Below are 19795 nucleotides of genomic sequence, written 5' to 3'. Positions count from 1 at the left end.
AAATATTCAAAAGTTATAATAAGGAAGACAACACTGATTAAACTCTTCGACAAATTTATGCAATACTTCTAAACATAGTAATAAAAATAATACTAATATTTTTTTAAAAATCCTAATTTGATAAAGAAACGAATATGTTATTGAAATTTTAAAAGGTAGAGATCATCTTGAATGAAAAGATAAAAATTACTTTGGAATTAACTCCATTATATATTTAATATGATTAAATTAGTATAGATTATCGGGTTTTCTACACATTGATAACGTAAATAATCCACCGCAATCCACAATATGAATCTTTTAGGCGAGTGAGCATAACGAACTAGCTCTAAAGCTTCACATTGTGTCGAACGGCTGATATTTTACGATATATATACCCATAAAATCTGATAATCTGTTGATCGTGCTAAATCTGGTCTTTTTCCTACTCCTTGAGACAATTAAACGAAGTCAAGCCTGCTAACGTCTCAAGAGCTACTAAGCAGGGTGATATAGAAAAAGGAAATCGCAATAAGGATATTCATTTCGCTAAAAAAATTTATAGGCTCGAGTCTTTGAGGCGCAATAACCTTCTGATGGGCTAAATGTAGAGGAAATGTGGTTAAAAGAAAGAAAAGTAGCCTTAAAAAGAAGAAAATTGCAATTAAGCTTTGTGTTGTAAAGTGACGACTAGACGACAATTGACTTGCAGATTCCCCGTTCTTTTGTATATCGATTACAGCTATTCGTATCACATTCGTGTCGTTTCCTCGTAAAGAATGATCAAAAGCCAACAGACGGAACAAACGGCGTTAATGGTTAAATAACAATGTAATCAACTGTTTTATGACCAATCAGAACAAAACATTGCGATCTGTCTTGACACCGTTATTTCCTAACAATAATTTAACGAATTTAATTACTCCTTGCCTATAAAATTATTGGCAATAAACTAGTGCAATCTGTCTTTAAATATGGTATTTAAGGTTTTTTTGTATACATTAAAGTTGAGTATTTGAGATTCGATATACTATGAACCAGAATCAATATTTGCATATGCTTACATATTTCAAGCAAATTTAATATGGTACAGATATGTACTAGTTAAAATGGAATTCAATGACCACATTTTAATCCCTCATTGTTAAATGAAACATTGAATGACACATACTTGTAAGGGTGCGTTTAGGAATTTCGGGTCCCCAATGCTCTTCAACACCTAATTTTAATTGACTTTTTAAATGTTTTGAATCGAGCGTCACTGATGAGTCTTTTGTAGATGAAACGCGCGTCTAGCGTAAACCATTTTAATCTCTGATGAATTTAATTGGACGGAATCTGGGATATAATTTTTTTTTTGTCGTATTGTACTGAATGAATGCAAATCATACATTTATCAATGCAATAAGGTTTCCAAATTTAAGATAGGCAGATTAAGTTTTAACACATTTTCTTTGATCAGTTGTTTTCTGCATAAGAATGGTTTGTAATTATGTAATACTCTGTATATTTGATGTACTTCAACTTGTTTGCTGCCATCTTAATAAACTAAAAAGGCAATCTTCATCTGGTTTAATTTTGATGAGCACTTAAAATGTAACTTCTGGTTATCCTTCATCAAAAGAAAAGAAGTATCCTTGACAACCGGAACAACAGCTATATCACAAAAAAAATTTAAAAAACTAAGCAGTTGATGGTAAAAATCAATTTCAGTTTGTTCAATTCTTGATTAAAATTAAAGTAATCACATAAAAATCTCAGTGTGAGATTACTTTAACCCTGTCTTTACTGGGAGATAGGTACCTAAACGAACGAGGAAAATACAATGAATCTAAAGACAAAGAATTATGGTTCAAACAGAAAGTATATAACAAGATAATCAAAACTCGTCAAAAACTACAAAGGGGACGATAAAGGAATTCCTCTTTTAATGGATATTGTGTCTTAATCCATTAAAGAAGGCTGTTTAGCCTGTCTTTTTCATTTTTTGCGGCATCGCAATTCTGAATTGAAAAGGTATAACCTAGACTGAATCTTGAAGATTATACATTGAAACCAAAAAATAAAACGGCTGCTGTAACTAATTTACACATGCACTCCCTTCTCATAATAACAGTAAAACGAAAATGTATCATTGTTTGGTGATATTACATTAGTCTATTATATCATGGGACAAACAAAGGTTATCTTTTCTAAAATAAATTCAACTATTTTGTTTAATTGAATTAGCATTATTATCTATGGACATTTTAAACAATTCCTATGGACAGTTTCCAAGTGTCAGAAGATAGATTGTCTGGATTATAACAACATGAAAAAATATTCGTGCTGGCATTACTTTATTTTGATTAAAGACTCGTCATAACTTCTGTATTGCGTTTTCATTTTTTTTTTTTTCATTCATTATTGACTTTTTCTTTTTCAGAGTGTTATATTCCATGTAGATAGACATCCGAAATATACATGGTTTACACAGTGTGTGACATTTAATTTTTTTCCAACGACAGCTCACGAACTTGCCTATAATCTATTCAATTTAACAACTTTATATGGATTACCGTTAATTATTATATCTGTGTCATATTGCTCAATTTTATATCAAATTTCAAAGAAAACAAGACAAAGTAAAGGTAAGTACTGTATTCCATTACAAAGTTAGATCAATAAAGGCGACAGTAGTTTACGGATGTTCAAATCTCGTTAATCGACTTAAAAGGCAATAAAACTAAATTGAGGGATTCACATGAACTCTAAAGGAAGCGAGACCGGTTGCGTCAACACGATAAACGTTTCCTGCTATACAGGCATCACTCGCCAACGAGCAGAGACAAGTTAGTCGTTTCCATTAGAAGAAGATCTTTTCGAGATAAATGCACGTGTTCCTATTTCACACGTGTCAAATCAAAGAAGTTATATTTGGTTTACAGTTACTATAATGATTGTCCAATCAAGCATCGTCAATATGATCCAAAGAACGTTTGTGTATTTGTTTATGCTACATTGGCTTGGGGTATAGGGGGAATGTTGAGATCACAAAAACATATTTAACCCCGCCACATTTTTGCGCTTGTCAGGAGCCTCTGGCCTTTGTTAGTATTCTTATTTTTTTTTTATTATTTTAATTCTATTATATGTTTTGGAGTTTAGTGTGACGTCCATTTTCACTGAACTAGTACACAGTTTTGTTTAAGGACCCGCGTGCGAGATTTTCTCGCTGTGTTGAAGACCCATTGGTGGCCTGGGGCTGTTTTCGGCTCTTTGGTCGGGTTGTTGTCTCTTTGACACATTCCCCATTTCCATTCTCAATTTTATGTTCCCAATAAAGGGCTTTCTGTTGTATTTAACTCAATGTCAGCTTTTACAGAAGGGACAATGGTTTACGCCATATAAGTCATAATGGGGTGTGTTTATGATAATTTCATGAAAATTTCAAATTCTGTATGCTATATAAAATAATATGTACGATGACAATTCATGACAAAGTTATTTGTCTTTACTGACGATGCATGGTGGTAATCTGTACTTCCTTTGCTATATATTTCGCGGTTTTATCTAAAATGAAGGTCGAAACCAAAATCACTATAGTAAGCTATCGTTTTCTTCGAATTTGAACCCTATTTGTTTATTATCAAAAACAATTAACCTCTTAAGGTAAAATTATTCAACGTCTGTCTTTCTTAAATTGTCTGAACACTTATTCCGCAAACACTGGGTAACCTCAGATGGTGTTTTTGAATGTCTTTTGTTTTCAATTTGCCTGGATCTATATTCTTAAGACGTTACAAGTGTATGTTTATAACTTTTGACAAAACTATTGCCTTAAGCATTTATAGAATAGGAGGATAATTAATCATAGTACAGGGGATATGTACACACCGATTATCTTTCCAAATCATATTTTTAGTTTCAAAATCAGTGCTTGGATCTTTATATTTTCATTATTGCATAAATATAAACTCGTCTTTGGCCTTCAACTTCGCATATGATTTGCCCTTCCAACTGTTTTAACTGTGACGTCACTGATAATTCGTATGAAGACGAAACGCGTCCGACGTCATAAATTATCAGCCTGGTATTTTTATGAGGTTTTATATCGAATCCTATGAAATTTCCTTAAATTAGGCGCTGAGTAGCGAATCTCTCAGAAGTTATTTCTGCATATCAGGAATCAGTTCAGGAGATGTATACCGAACATTTTTCGTACCTTGTATGTTTTACTACTAAATGAGTCGAAATACATTGTCAACACTACATAGGGTTATTTCATCGATATCGCGTCTTTGCCATCTTTATTCAACTAGGTCTCATGACGGGAGATAAAAACAAAGCTGGAAATAATAACATATGTTATTACAGTTTTGGTTTTTTTCCTCGCTATTTTCATATCACCAGATTAAGTACTTTGACTTTACTTTCAATAAAAGAGAGGCGTTTTTGAAATTGTTTTCCATTTGAATGTTAACTTTAGAAAGCGTAGTAATATTCCTGTATACAAAGGTAAAACTGATGGGTGTATTCTCGACAAAACAATTAAGTGAAATTATATTCTTTCTGTGTACATGATGCTTAGCAGGTGTTATTATTTATTAATAAAAACTAAACATATTTGTTAAATTTTCCGGGGAAACATTAGAACACAACTTTTGTATTATTGAACATAAAATCAAAGTTATTATATGAATATTAAATACATCTTTAATTTAATGTTATAGTTAATAAATCAAATATTATGATCGTGTTTCACACAAATATACAGAGTTTTTTTCTGTCTGATTTTGACTTCCGTAGTAAACATAAGAAAATGGACATTTATCATCTTAATTGAGATGTTTTACTTCATTATCTATCTGATTGTACACATATTCCATCAAAGTTCTAACATTTTGTTTGTTATAGATGTAGAATTGTCTAAGGAATTTTATTTTCTTCAATTATGCGGACCATAATTGATGACTGATGTCATCCCCTTCAGAAAGTACATTTGTGTTAACAAATAATATACAGGAGTGTTGTAATTTTGTAAACTACGTCCACCAATTTTCTTTTGTAATACGATTTATGTTGATGTTTGTTATTTCAGAAGAGGCACTTGGTTTTGCAACTAAACGAAGATCTCGATTACGTCGATCTGCTGTTGGAAATATAGAAAAAGCAAGATCGAGAACTTTAAAAATGACTCTTGTAATAGGTAATAATTGTTTTGTAGATTTGTTTTTAACGAAGTGGATGTCTAATACAACTGTGTCGATATGTTAATGGACGTTAAAGTTGAAATTGATATACAATAGACAGTAAATACGTTAATTTACAGATACATAGATATTATAAGTAAATCGAGTTTTCTTAACGCCAATGCATATGCAGTATAGGTCAACTGAGGATTTTTCAAATGCCTTTCTAAAGTTTCGACTTCATAATTCGGGACAAGAACATAATTTTAAACCCCAAAACCTTCCAATGATATCCTGGTTGGCAATATATCCTCTTTTCTCGTCCTGTTTTGTCGCCTATGATCCAAAAACCATAAAATATTTCATTTTAATAATAAAACCAGGTTTATCCCACCATGTTCTTCGGAAAATGCCTGTACCTAGTCAGGAATATGACAGTTGTTTTCCATTCTTTCCATTGGTCGATAAAGTCTAACGTTTGATTTTGTCAGTTTTTATTGACTATCCCTTATTGTATTTACCTTGGGGTTCGGTTTTTTTTTTGTTGTTGATTTTTTTAAATTTACGGTTTTTATTATTTCAGTTTTAAAAAAAATGTCCAGGTTTGCTCCTCTTAACTTCTGTTACGTAGGAGCAACATTGCACAAGTAGAAATGTTTAATGTAGCAGGACCAAATGTATAAAATTAGTTAGCATTTTCTATTTGACAATATAGATATATGAGAAGGCGAAAATTATAGGTAAATGTTATAACCTGTAAGTACATACATTATAGCAAATAGATTACGTTAGCTGTATTTGGCAAAACCTTCCGGGATTTTTAGTCCTCAATGCTCTTTTACTTTATACTTTATAGGCATTTTAGACTTTTTTATTCGAGCGTCACTGACGAGTTTTTTGTAGAAGAATCGTGTGTCTGGCGTACAAAACTTTAATCCTAGTATCTATGATGAGTTTACGACTCTCAATATGTATTCCGACAACACTTTAGTTTTCTTCCAAATACAAATAGATGTTGTACACGATCCTCTTTGATAAATGTACTTGTTCAAGCATTCTACGTTCATGAAGAAGTACAAGTAACGGTTCTAGTAATCCCAAATGCCAAAATCAATTTAAGTTGCTATTTATGGAAACGTATTAAAAAGAAATAGTATAGAAAACTGATTTCTTAATTTGTACTCTGTCAAAATTGCAAAATTACTACTTTTTTAAAACATTCCCAAATGGAAAATGTATTTTCATTATAAATTTGTGCCCTGTTGACATTTGAAACTCTTCTGATTATATAGTTTTGTTTGTTTACATATATATAACTAAGGGGTAATACGGGGTGTGTGCGCTTTATGTCAAAATTCCCAGACGATCTAAAACATGAAACCTCTATCTAGATAGCCTTTTGATTCATCAATAATAATTTTTTTCAACTAACATGTCAGAATGCAATACTTACTTGAGAGAGTGTTTTGGAGTAGGGTTATTATCTAATGTACAGTAGTTTAGGTAAGTGAATGTGTTTGATAAAACAAATATACCAAAATTTTGATTCCATTTTTATCCATAAAGCCAACAATATTCACATGCTGAGATAAGCCATGTTTGTATCATTAAAGTGGGAAAAAAAACTACTAAACTACTAAAACTCTACGAAAATAAGAGGTTCATATACAAAATAAAGTTTTGTCCTGTTGGTAGTTAGCAAAAGGCATTTTTTGTAAGTTCTACTATCAAAAAGTAGTTGGACTAAGAGTATTGTGCAGTACCAACAAGTTTCTTCCACAGCTTGAAAATGTTTATGCTCCTGTTGCAGAATACACTTTTATCTTTATTACTAACACATAATGATAATGTACAAGTGAGAGTATTTAATTTTCATTCAAAATTTGAACCAAATAAACCAAACTTAAATGATGTTGATGTTTCTGTATAATATACTATGAACCCTGTCAATATTAACAAGACACGGTCCTTTCAAACTAATAAGAACTGCTTAAGTAATAGAGTATTTGCCAAAGCTTTAAAGTCTTTTATTCCAAATGCTAAAAATGTAATTCCCGACAAAATGTCATGGGAGTAAAAAATTCTAACATTAATGAAATTATGACTTGCTAATCAACTGTTGACGAGAATAGAATTATCCTCAAAATTGATTAGCCACTCTGAGGTTTTTTCGCCTCAACAGTAATAATTAACATTACCATGTATCGTTTATACCATATTTTATATATTTTGCATTTCAAGCGCTCTTCTGTCGTGTCTGTGTTGTGTAGTTTGGTCTCTTCTTTAGATGGTTCTAAAAACAAAAATCAGTTATTTTACATGTGAATCATTCTAAGGACTTGAATTAGTTTGTTGATTGTTCCCATTGCAAAAAGTGCTTTTAGGGAAAGTTCACATTTATTGTGCAGTAATTAAGTTCAGGGAATGTGTTTAGAAGAAAGAAAAAAAAATTACAAAATTCTTCGTTTTTAGTAAGTTTGCAATGACGTCATTTCTATTCATAAAACCAACAATATTCACATGCTGAGATAAGTCATGTTTGTATCATAAAAGTGGATAAGAAAATTAAAGGTATGAGTTACACATACAGAATATTGTTTGCTTCTGTTTGTAGTTATCACAGTTTTTTTTTTTTTTTTTTTTTTTTTGCAAATTCTACTTCCAAAAGGTAGCAGGGCAAAGAATACCATGCATTGTCAATAATTTTCTTCCGCAGCTTGAAATTGTAAACGATCTTTTTCGAGAAATGCACTTTTATTATTATTTTAACATGGAATGATAATGCACTAATGACCGTATAAAATTTTCATTTATAATATAACCAAAAAAAACACCTAATATGATGTGGACGTTTCCGTATAATATTCTATGAACCCTGTCAATATTAATGAGACACGGTCCTTTAAAAGTAATTAGAACTTCTTAAAATAATAAAGTATTTGCCAAAGCTTCAAAATCTTTTATTCCAGATACTAAAAATGTAATTCCCCCAAAAATGTCATGGGAGTAATAAATTCTAACACGAATGAAGTTATGACTTGCTAATCAACTGTTCACGAGAATAGAATCATATTAAGCTTTTTTACTAAAACTGTCTGATGAAACTATCAATTTGTTTTAAGAAGGTTATATATATTCGATTAAACTATGCATTCCCAGTTTCCTCTGCTCGAATTGATTACTCGGCCTAAATTACTTAAAAGTAACATCATAAAATAGGTTACAGGACTAGACATCACATTACCACTCAGTACGTAGCACTGACCTTAATCGTCAGTTAATCTAATGACGTTTGCAAAGCAATCACTCATGATCCATTACGTTACAGGTTAGCAAATTGCGATAATCATTCCATTGTCTGCAAGGGTGTAAAAACTCGGAACTCGTGTATTGGGCGGATGATATCCTCAAAATATATTAAAAACCCAGAAGAGGTGTCGAATCAGCCGTAACAGTTAACATTATCATCATATATCATTATTGCCATATTTTATATAGTTTTGCATTTCAAGCGCTCTTTTGTCTTCTCTGTGTTTTGTCATTTGGTCTCTTCTTTATATAGTTCCAAACACATAAATCCGTCCTTTAACATTTGAATCATTCTAACCTTTTGAGGAAAGATAACATGTATTGTACAGTAGTTTAGTTCAGGGAATGTGTTTAGAAGAAAAAAGTATACAAATTTCTTCATTTTAGTAAGTTTGCAATGACGTCATTTTTATCCATAAAACCAACAATATTCACAAGCTGGGATAAGCCATGTTTGTATCATTAAAGTGGATAAGAAAACTAAAAGTATGAGTTGCACATTCAGAATACTGTTTGACCTGTTTGTAGTTAGCACAGGCGTTGTTTGTTGCAAATTCTACTTCCAAAAGGTAGCGAGACAAAGTGTATCGTGCCGTGCAAATAGTTTTCTTCCGCAGCTTGAAAATGTGAACGATCTTTTTTGAAAAACGCACTTTTATTATTATTTTAAACACGGAATGATAATACACTAGTGACCGTATACAATTTTCATTCATAATCAAAACCAAATAAACCACCTAATATGATGTGGAAGTTTCCGTATTATTTACTATGAACCCTGTCAATATTAACTATACATGGCTTTTCAAACTAATTAGAACTGCTTTAAATCATTAGGTATTATGACTGCTTCAAAGTATGTCATTACAGAAACAAAAAAGGTAATTCCTCCCAAAATGTCATGGGAGTAATAAATTCTAATACAAGTGAACTTCGGACTTCCTCATCAACTGTTAAGACAAGAATAGAATCAAATCAATCTTTTTTTCTAAAGATGAAACGATGAATTTGTTTTAGAAGGTTATTATATATAGGCTAAAACTATACATTCCCAATTTCCCCTGCTATCCGCCAAAATGACATAAAAGGAACATCCTAAAATAGTTTTCTGGGCTGAACATTATTACACCGCTCTGTACGTAACAGTGACCTTAATCGTCAGTTAACCTAATGACCTATGTAAAGTAATCACTCTTGATAAATTACGTTTTAGGTTTCAGTTGCGACAAGAATAAATAGCAATAAACATTCCATTGTCTGCAATGGTTGTAAATTCGGAATGCGCGCATTGGGCGCTTGATATCCTGTAAAATAAATCAGCCGCTCGGAATCGGTGTCGCTAAATTGTAAAAATTGACATAACCATATATCATCATAACTATATATAATTATTACCATATTTCATACATAATTGGCTGCATTTCAAGCGCTCTTCTGTGTTGTGTTCTTTTTATCTTCATTATATAGTTCCAACCACAAAAATCAGTTCTTTTCCATTATCTGAATCTTTCAAACCCAATTGAATTGGAACTTTATTTTGTTTCCTGTAATTTTGTAGTAGCAGATCGTAGAAACAAGATATTTGGTACGACCCCGTTTGGCAAGCATGTAATAAGAATGCAACCGTATCAAAGTAATAACCACCAAACTTCATCTGCATATCATAGTTCCTTATATCATTATAAACAATGCGATTTGGTCAATCCTATTTCGGCAAAACGTGACAGGCAAATTGATGGCAAAGAAGTCCCTTCGTCTATTTATTTAACTGAAACTTTTTAAAACAATTATTAAAAAAAATAGAATTACAAAGAAGTTTTGACTTCTTGACGATTCTTTGAATAAAAAAAAACCAATCGTTTCAGTGACCATCATCTACCATTTACTAATCATTTGCTACATTTTATTTTCTCTGATCTCTATGAATTTTATTTTTTTGTATAAAATCCGGCTGGAGTATACGTCATCAATCAATTCCCAAAGTAGAAAGTGTTTCGACTCTGACCTTGATATATTACAATTAAATGCCACTACCATTATCAAATGTAAAAAAAGATATTGATGCAAATTCCTCAAGTAAAGTAGCTACATGTAAAGAACAGATCTGACTATTCTTTTAATGCCACTTCTGGACAGAAAGGGACTTAAATACTATGTCTCGTAAAGAGTACCACACTATATGCACTTGAAATCTCCTTGTCAGTTGCATGATCACCTTTCTGTTAGTATCCCACAATGCCTCCTTTTCAAAATGGCAAACCAAATGTATCGCCTTCCGTCACAGTTTCCATCTGCATAACCGACATTTTTTTCAAAAATTTTCAATTTGTTATCCTCTTGTTTGTGCATAAAGAATTTGCCACTGGGTGCTGAGAAAACAGCAAGAAATCTTGAAATGTACACTGAACGACTCAAACTAAGCATGTCTTATTTTTATGAGTATAGTCAAGCGGAGGAGAATTAAAAACCCATGCCGGAACATGATATGCAGAGGACGGGTACGGGTCGATAGATATGAGATGACAGTTTGTTTAAGTCAAGATGCAGAGATTTCATGTATATTCAGGACGATATAGAACCTAAGATAGTCTATGATAGTAAGCCGCTGTTCTTCCAACTGGGCTTTACTTGAACTCGACTAGCTCTGAGAATGGACGACATTTATAAATGTACGTAAGAAATGAAAAAAAGACTAAAAGTATTATATTGAAGAATAATTCTATAGCCGAACCTATGGTATTTTTCTCATCCATGTTTCGCATTTGTTTTTTTTATGTCTGTTCTTTACAATCATGTCTTTTTATAAGATTGTATAACGCTCTGCTTTTGTCACTCTGTTGATGTTACCCGGTAAGCCACCTTTTTTTATTTTATTGCATGTATGCATTTTCAAAACTTGAAAATTTTATGAACATATTCATTTGAACTCATATCTGTAAATTTCAATATGTAGTTTCTTAGAACATACAATAACTTTCTGACCTTGCTTACTTAATACAAACACGTTGACATTTCATAATTAATGTATCGATTCGATAAGTGTTACTTAATTTTTTAATGTTTTTTTTTTAATTGCCACGAATTACCAGCTCAGAATGAAAGTCACCTTGCAGAAATGCGAAAAAAATTGAAACACAAATGAGCGCCAACGAATCTGCTTTTTATGACCATACTCCTCAATATATATTTGGGATTACTTATTATATGATAGTGACAGAAGATGCTCGACCTAACAGGAATGATGAATTACAAGTGCTTAACAAAATAAGTTCGAATAGTTCTTCTGTTTAATATAAACAACGAAGATCAGCAGTTATATGTTGCCTCGAAAACATTTCAATGACATTGAATGAATGTTTTTTTTTCAATTAATGTTTGAAAAAAAGAGTCAAGTTACTACAATCAAAAGAAAACTTATAGTTCAATATGAATAAATAGTGTAAACATGTTCATAAAAAGAGTTGTTAGGATATTAGAATGCTAAAATGTCAGACTGTTATCAGTATTAAATATTTTTTTGCTTGAGAATAATAGACTTTCTGCACTTGGTGTTTATGCTCTAAGCTATTAATAAGGTTTTTTGAACTTTTTTGAAATCTTAAAAGATTCATATTGCATCAAATGAGTTTTTATACTCATGTTAGTATTTCCAAAATAGAATAACAAAAATATCGAACTCCAAGACAAATCTAAAAAGAGAGAGTCCATAAAAACTAACAAAATCAACGCTTACAATCAACGGAACAAACGAAAAACAATTGCCATATTCCTGACTTGGTAAACACATTTGCCGAACAAAATTGTGGATTAAACCCAGTTGTATTGCTAGCTAAACCTCCCATTTGTATGACGGTTGTTTATCGTTCTTTTATATTGACAAAATTGGGTGAACAACCCAACTACTAAATATTTGAGGTTAGACTTAATTGAGCTGATATGTTTCTTTAAAATATGTTCATGTTGTTTATTCTTTCTTTCAGTTAGTGTTTTTATAATGTGTTGGACGCCTTATTATGTTATATCTGCTTGGTGGTGGTTCGATATGTAAGTATTAATGTTAGTAAATTTTATATAAGACTCACGGACATTAAGATGATAAGTCACATAATAATGATTAAATGAAGTGTACTAACGTAACTCAGTTCATACATGTAGCTGCTAGAAATTTATATGAGACCAATTTGGTAGCCATGTAATTTTCCACAACCTCTCAGTTTGTAAAGGAGGGTCATAGTCAAAGTAGTACCGTCTTAAAAATATTGAAATTTCGCGAAGCAACGTGCGACGCAGCATATTACACAGTAAATATAAAAGTTACGTTGCTTATACGGTAATGACATTCTGATTGCTATGTTTGAAATTCGTTTTGTGTTCGTACTTGGCAATGAATTGATGGAAAAATATTATTTTTATTTGAAAACAGTAGATGTTAAAAGAGAGAGGGGATTTTCGTGGGGAAAACAATATCGCAAGTACATGTCCAAAAAAAAACGAGAAAAATATGATAAACGAACGAACAAAAGATAAACAACTATTACAAAACACTACTCAAAATACTAAATATTGAGTAATACTAATACTACCAAAAACCAAGAGTGAACTCAGTTGCTCTGAAAGGGTAAACAGTTCATGCTCCACTATCGTCACCCATCGTGTTACTCATTGTAAGTAAAAATACGTAATAAGTAACATTTAGTCATGTCAAAATGGAAGAAAAGAGGACGGAATTGTTGTAACGACAAGTGACACATATCTAAACTTGAATAGATTAATGGCCATTCGGGTTCTTTTGCATTAAACTGATTGGTATACCCATTTAGTGGAAGCTAGCGCGCTCATAAGGAAGCTTGTGTTATTCTGAAAACATAGTTTTTCATTTAGTCAGACTAAAGCAACGTAGAGCTTGATTATAAATGAAAACTTCATTCTTGAATACACTGTGATGGCCTTTATATATGATTATTTGGGTTTGTAATTTTGTTGTTGCTGTTGAATTTCTGTATTCTGTGCACCTCTTTTTATATACATGAATATTGTGCATGAAAACAACACCAAAACAAGACCGGATTACAAAAGATATAAACTAACAAATCTAAGGGATAGGTTTAAAGGTTCCTTCCAATTATCTTGAAAATGAGTTTATCAATCTAGTCAGTCTTCCATTTGTTCCGTAAGTCATTCTGATGACTTATTGTTATATTTATCAGTTTTCATAGATTATTGTCATGTGAAAAAGATATAAATATACACTAAAATACTATATTCCTCGTTTAGCTTTGTCGTGCAATAAGTTTCAATAATAGCCACTGGAATGATACGCTTTTTACATCGCGATGACCTTGAGGTCATTATCGATGTATTGCTATCGCCTAGATTTCCATTATGTAAATTAGTTTTGGGTTTGTAACCGATCTATAAACATGATAAATATGCGCACATAAACGAGTGCAAAATAACATTCCTTGTCATTTGATATAAATACATCTCTTCAATGAATACTGATAAAAAATATTTTTGTTTACAACATAAATTAATAATATGAAAATGTTTTGTAGTTAGATATATATATATAAGTAAAAAATCATTGATAATATCAATGCACACGTACCGAAAAATTGTGTTAAAGCATGCGGAAGAATATCTCAAAGAACGTTTTGCGACAGGACCGGTAACTCTGTAATTGTTTTTGCGGGAAAATATGAATGCCTACTCGTATCCAATCTTAGAAAAATCGAATTTTTACAGAAAAGTGTCCACCATGCACTTGCATTGCACTATTATTAGAACAGTAGAATAGAATGATATACAAACGGATGCAAATCATATATATATGTAACTGTTATTTTAATATAATATATAACAACAAATCAGTGTATACTGATTTGTATCACTACAATATAATAGTTATTACGGTGAAGTTGAATTTCCTGTCATTTATTCATCATACTCGCACGCACTTGTCTAGAAAAAAATATATCTCTGTACATTAACCTCAGTTTCAGGTAAAGAGATATGTTGTTTTTTTTCTGAGACAAGTGCTTTTGACCATCCTCAAGAACTTGTGGTCATCCGATGTTCAGTACTTCAGTACTTTGATTATTCCCTGTTGTAATCAGTCCGGAGAAAATGACATGATTGAATAAATACGTGGTGATGTTAAAGTGTCGCTTTTGTGATTTCTGTGAAATTCTATATAAAACTAAGATTTACTCCACAAGCTTAAATTGAAATTATTTTTTCCGCTTTTGACTGTCCTCGGTGTAGCACCTTGTTAGTTTTCAGGATGCAAAACGTTAACATGATTGTATTTGTTGCTTAAAAAAGATTTGGGAAACAAAAATGCCAATTGATAAGTTATGGATGTTTTTTTCTACAAGGAAGTGACCTTTTCATAATACTTGATTAACCTCGATATAATTGTATTGCCTGATTATTGAATTAGTTCTTCTGGTATAATATTGACTTTTTTTTAATCTTACATCTGATGAAATAGACCTTAGTCTAGACCATATTATTATTTATTATATGCTAATAATTCTTCGTTGTATTAAGAAAATAGTTTTCTCCTATTTATGGAGTTTCATCTGTACGCTAATAAGGTTTTCCCATTACCAGGATATACACATATGGGGGAATATAAAATCAGTAATTTAAATTTTTCATTAAATTAAAAACATATCGTAATAAATCAATATGAGTTAGATGCTGTCGGTAATCTAAAAGAAATCTGATCATTCAAAAAAAAAAGACGGGAGATACCAAAGTAAGAATCAAAACTGATATGCCGAAGAGAGACCGACAAATACATTGCAAAAAACGAAATACGACAAATAACAGTGTATAAAACACCACATAAAACACGAAATACAACAAATAACAGTGTATAAAGCACAACATAAAACTCGAAATACAACAAATAACAGTGTAAAAAACACAACATAAAAAACTAAATATTGAGTTACACAGACACAGAAACCATCAGATCATGTAAGGTAAAGAGTAGACAATCCTTTTCCGCATGATTCAAGTATTCAATTTGAATATTTTGCAAATAGTAAAATGACAAAAGACAAATAGCAGGCGAAGAAGGACATCATGTTTTTAAAATGTTTATGTTGCAATCATTAGCATGATTTATAATAAATATTTCCAACCTATGATATTAACAATCTCGAAAGCTCTAAGCACCATTTCAGACAAAAGGTTATATTCATTTCATCCTTTTACGAAGATTTAAATTGTGAAGATGATTTGATAAGAGCATAACAATTTATATTTTTCTTTAAATATATCTAATTAATGATTTGAATGACCATGATGTAAAAAAAAATCACAATCGTTCAATAACTGGATAAAAGAGATATAAAAAGATTCAAATTAACTTAAAGGAACCAAAAAAGAAAACTAATGAATTGTGTTATGTGATAAACATCTTAATATAGTTTAGTTTCTTTTAACAGTAAATATAAGATTAATATTTATATACGTTTTCAACCCTACTGAATCAAATTTAACTACTGAAAAACAATTTTATATATTTTAACCTGAAATTTATTGAAGTGCTGTTACTACTGTTTTTGTAGAGAATAATCAGTTTTTATTTGGTGAGATGCTGTTGCAAATTGATATTTCAATTGTTAAACTTTTTTTTTAACCGTACAAAGTTTACTCAGCAAATTTCATCTGTTTTAGTCGATGATTTATTTTAACACCAAATGGCAAAATACGATTGATAGATTTATATTATCAATGCATATGATAAAAATGTCTTTTTGAAGTTTTTTTTTCCCTTGATTGTGATATCACCGAATGCAACGTATTAACGTATTTGTACATTCCATGAAGACCATGGACAACACGATGATTGGAGCAGATACAGCTAACACTTTGGACGCACTTGAGCGTCTTTACCTTTTTTAATGAGGTTGTTGTAGCTCAATTATTAGTTTTAAGCGTAGTGTGTTTTGTCGGGTGTTGTTTTGTTTATTCATTTTGTCCAATATTTAATGGTCAAATTTCTTTGACGTGGTTTTTGATTGTCCGCGTTCCTATATGTTTTCATATCTGTATTACACCTATTAGTATCATCACTAAACTATGTAAGTTAGAGATCGTGACAAAACCACTTGGTACATGGTTTTGCACATTTGTCTTCGCTATTTTAGATATAATTTCTAATACATTTCCACTGTCAATAAGCACTGCCTTTGTTTATCTACGATACGTTAGATATACATTGAAGTAAAGGAATATCATTTCGGATATAGATACTAATTCATACGGTTTTCTTAATGTATTTCTTTATTTGGAGAAGTGGGTGAATTGGGAATTTATACACGACTTTTATAGACTCATTTTGTAAAGACACTTGCCTATTGTTGGAGATTTATGTTGATCTCTAGATGTCTGTATACCCAATATCTCTTTTTATACATACGCAATACAATTTCTCTAGTTTACGATTCAAACAATTATCTGTATGTCTTTTACAGAGAATCAGCAAAGAGATTAAATTCTAAGATAAAGAAAGGTTTATTCCTGTTCGCAGTATCTAATTCATGTATGGATCCTATTGTATATGGTAAGTTTTCATTACAAAGACAACTTTAACCTGCAATAAAAACATCAAACAAACAAATCAAAACAAACTAACACAAAAAAAAGAATCATTTCTTTATCTTATTTACCAGAAACCCTGAAAATCTAAATTTTATAAACGTATGCTATGATTTCCGTATATGAGAAAGCAATTATGAATATATAACATTCACAGTATAACCACTACCATTCGCATATGAATTGCAAGAAGCCGTATTTATATATTTATAGCTCATCAAAAGGAGAATAATTATATCGTGTATATATGCAAATTACGCATTTTCTTTTCTTTTCTTTAAAAAATTGTTGACCTCACTTGGTATGTCGGCTATCACAAAATATAAGAATCTGTGAATAGAGAATACGGATTTGCTTTGTGCAAAACGTCCAGACAATACTAATTACAGTTAACAATTGATTTGTAGCAGATTTAGTAAATGGATATGATATACTAAAAACTAAAAAAATTTAAATGCTAATGATGATGATCATAAGATACCTTACTTTGGATAGGCACATGCGCACTTATTTCTCGAGATCTTCATACTATCTCTTTGAATCTGGATCGATGGAATGACTAGTGGTCCATGAAAGAACAACAGGTGTATAATTACAAACGTATTAAAAAGAGAGGTTGTTTAATAGATGTAAAAAAAATATATAAGAAAAGATCGCTACGGAATGGTGCATAAGTTGAAATTTAAGAACTTATTGGTCTTAGTAGGTCAATCTGATGGGCTGAATCTGTGAATGACGCATTATAAAGTCGTCTAGAAATCAAACCAATATTTGCCCGACAACAGACAATTGTGGTAAAGTTTCTTTCTTTTGCAGTATAATTCCATTTAAAAGAGAGGAGACATATACCAAAGGGACATTCAAACTCATAAGTCAAAAATAAACTGGCAATGCCATGGTTAAAAAATAAAAAGACAAACAGACAAACAACAGTACACAAAACACAACATAGAAAACTTAAGACTGAGCAACACGAATTCCACCAACATCTAAACATGCATATACTCTAATGAGATACATGTAGTCCTATATTTTTAGAGGAGGAAACTGGGGTGTTACACTTAACGATCGGTGCGTAACTAACAGAATACTTCGCGTGTCGGTAGGTCAGTCAGTCATTTTAGTAAATGGTCAAACTGTAGAAATCCGTCTACTTTACGTAGACAATTTGGCCTTCGAGAACCCTGATAAATTATTAATTCAATAAACATGATTTACCACTGTTTCCTTTTGTTCTTTTTCATCATCCACTTTTTTGTTTGCTTTTGTCCTAAAATTTTACAGAACTTTCGGATCAAAAATAGCCGATGTATATTTGGGGTCCGCTAATTTCTGCATAAAGTCGATCGGTTCGCTTCATTTTCATTCGAACAATTGAAAACCGAACTTTTATAATTTTTTTAGTTTTTTGTTAATTTTTGGAATACATTTCAAGATTTTAATGAAAATAAATACTAGAAGTTTTCTATCTTTGGGAAATTTCATCGGCTAAATACCCATCCATTATTACTTGTCGTATTGAACAAAAATGTAGACGACGATTGTTTTTATACGGACTTGAGAGGACAAACAAACCCAAATAAAACCACCGTAAAATGTAACTATAATTTCCGACACTAGAGTGATCCCTAGACTCAAAAAAGAAACACATTTTACTTGCAGGGATGTTTACAACAGCCTTCCGTCGAGAGGCACGAAAATGGGGTCGTTGGATTAAAGTGCAAATAGGTAGAAGAGACAGGCCCCAAATCCAACACCCAATTCAATGTAACATCCTGGGATCCAAATAAGAGTTATTTCCCTTTGTTCCAGGGATGTTTACAATAAACTTCAAAAGAGAATTCTTGAGATGCTGCTGCTGTCTGAGTAAAAGTTGGAGGAGTCGACACATGGCAGAGAATACCCGGAATCCACAGGTGAATTCTCAGAGGACACCGCTCAAGACGTCATTGCGAAAATCAACCTCCACGCCATACGTCGAAGTAGACAGTGACCAATCATCGTCAAACTTGAAGTCATCGATATCCGACAGATCGTCACGGTATCGACCATGCACGCCGGAACCAAGGATTGTGAATGAGAACAGAGCTAATATGAATAACTTTCTGTGTCTAAATTTACCTCTAGAAGATACAAAGAAGAATATGACAACAACCATTCAATGAAATTTTATTCTTGTTCTAGTACTAAAAAAAATTCTCACACTTGAAACTTAATCTTATATTAATTTATTTTTCTATCTATTTTTGCTCTTATGTGATTAAAATATATATATATATATACTTTAAAGGACAAGTAGCATATTTCTTTCTCTATTTCAATGTTTTATCGGATTTCTTTAAAGGCGATGCAAGTGGATACACTTCTCGCTACCTTTGTAAAAGAGTTTTGTGTAATTCTTTCTGCACATGTATGAAGATGCAAATAATAAAGGGTGTCTTTCGAGGGGGAATTACATGTCATAACTCAGACGTTCAATAAAAAAACATTTTTCATTCATTAAACTGTGTATAAATTTATTTGAGAACTTCTTTGAGATGAACTTTATACTTTTTATTCATTTTAAAACAATTTATAATCAAAAATTTGACAAGCATCATGACATTTAAAATGATTTGCAATACAAACAAAATCAGCTATTTAAAAGGACTTCTAAAAGGATCGATCCACATCAAGCATATACAAATCCTAATTTGAAAAATCTAAAAAAGTAAAAGGAA

General features: G+C 31.4%; 1 protein-coding gene across 3 annotated transcripts in view; it reads left to right on the top strand.

Moving 5' to 3' along the window:
* LOC127734904 (adipokinetic hormone/corazonin-related peptide receptor variant I-like) overlaps window positions 1-19594 on the top strand; it is a 217126-nt gene extending 197532 nt beyond the window's left edge. For 2 of the 3 annotated variants that reach the window (XM_052244936.1, XM_052244935.1), the window contains exons 2-6: window positions 2405-2609; window positions 5060-5167; window positions 12440-12503; window positions 16952-17040; window positions 18888-19594. In XM_052244936.1, the coding sequence (XP_052100896.1) occupies window positions 2405-2609; window positions 5060-5167; window positions 12440-12503; window positions 16952-17040; window positions 18888-19240 (819 nt within the window). In that variant the 3' untranslated portion in view covers window positions 19241-19594. Of the gene's footprint in view, window positions 1-2404; window positions 2610-5059; window positions 5168-12439; window positions 12504-16951; window positions 17041-18737 lie in introns of all 3 variants that reach the window. The other variant, XM_052244939.1, reaches the window with a different exon arrangement.
* The last annotated feature ends 201 nt before the right edge of the window (window positions 19595-19795 follow it).

Source organism: Mytilus californianus, unplaced genomic scaffold, assembly GCF_021869535.1.
Source record: "Mytilus californianus isolate M0D057914Y unplaced genomic scaffold, xbMytCali1.0.p SCAF_3, whole genome shotgun sequence".
Lineage (NCBI taxonomy): Eukaryota > Metazoa > Mollusca > Bivalvia > Mytilida > Mytilidae > Mytilus > Mytilus californianus.
The sequence above is the reverse complement of the archived record's forward strand: the minus strand, read 5'-3'. Positions and strand labels throughout refer to the sequence as shown.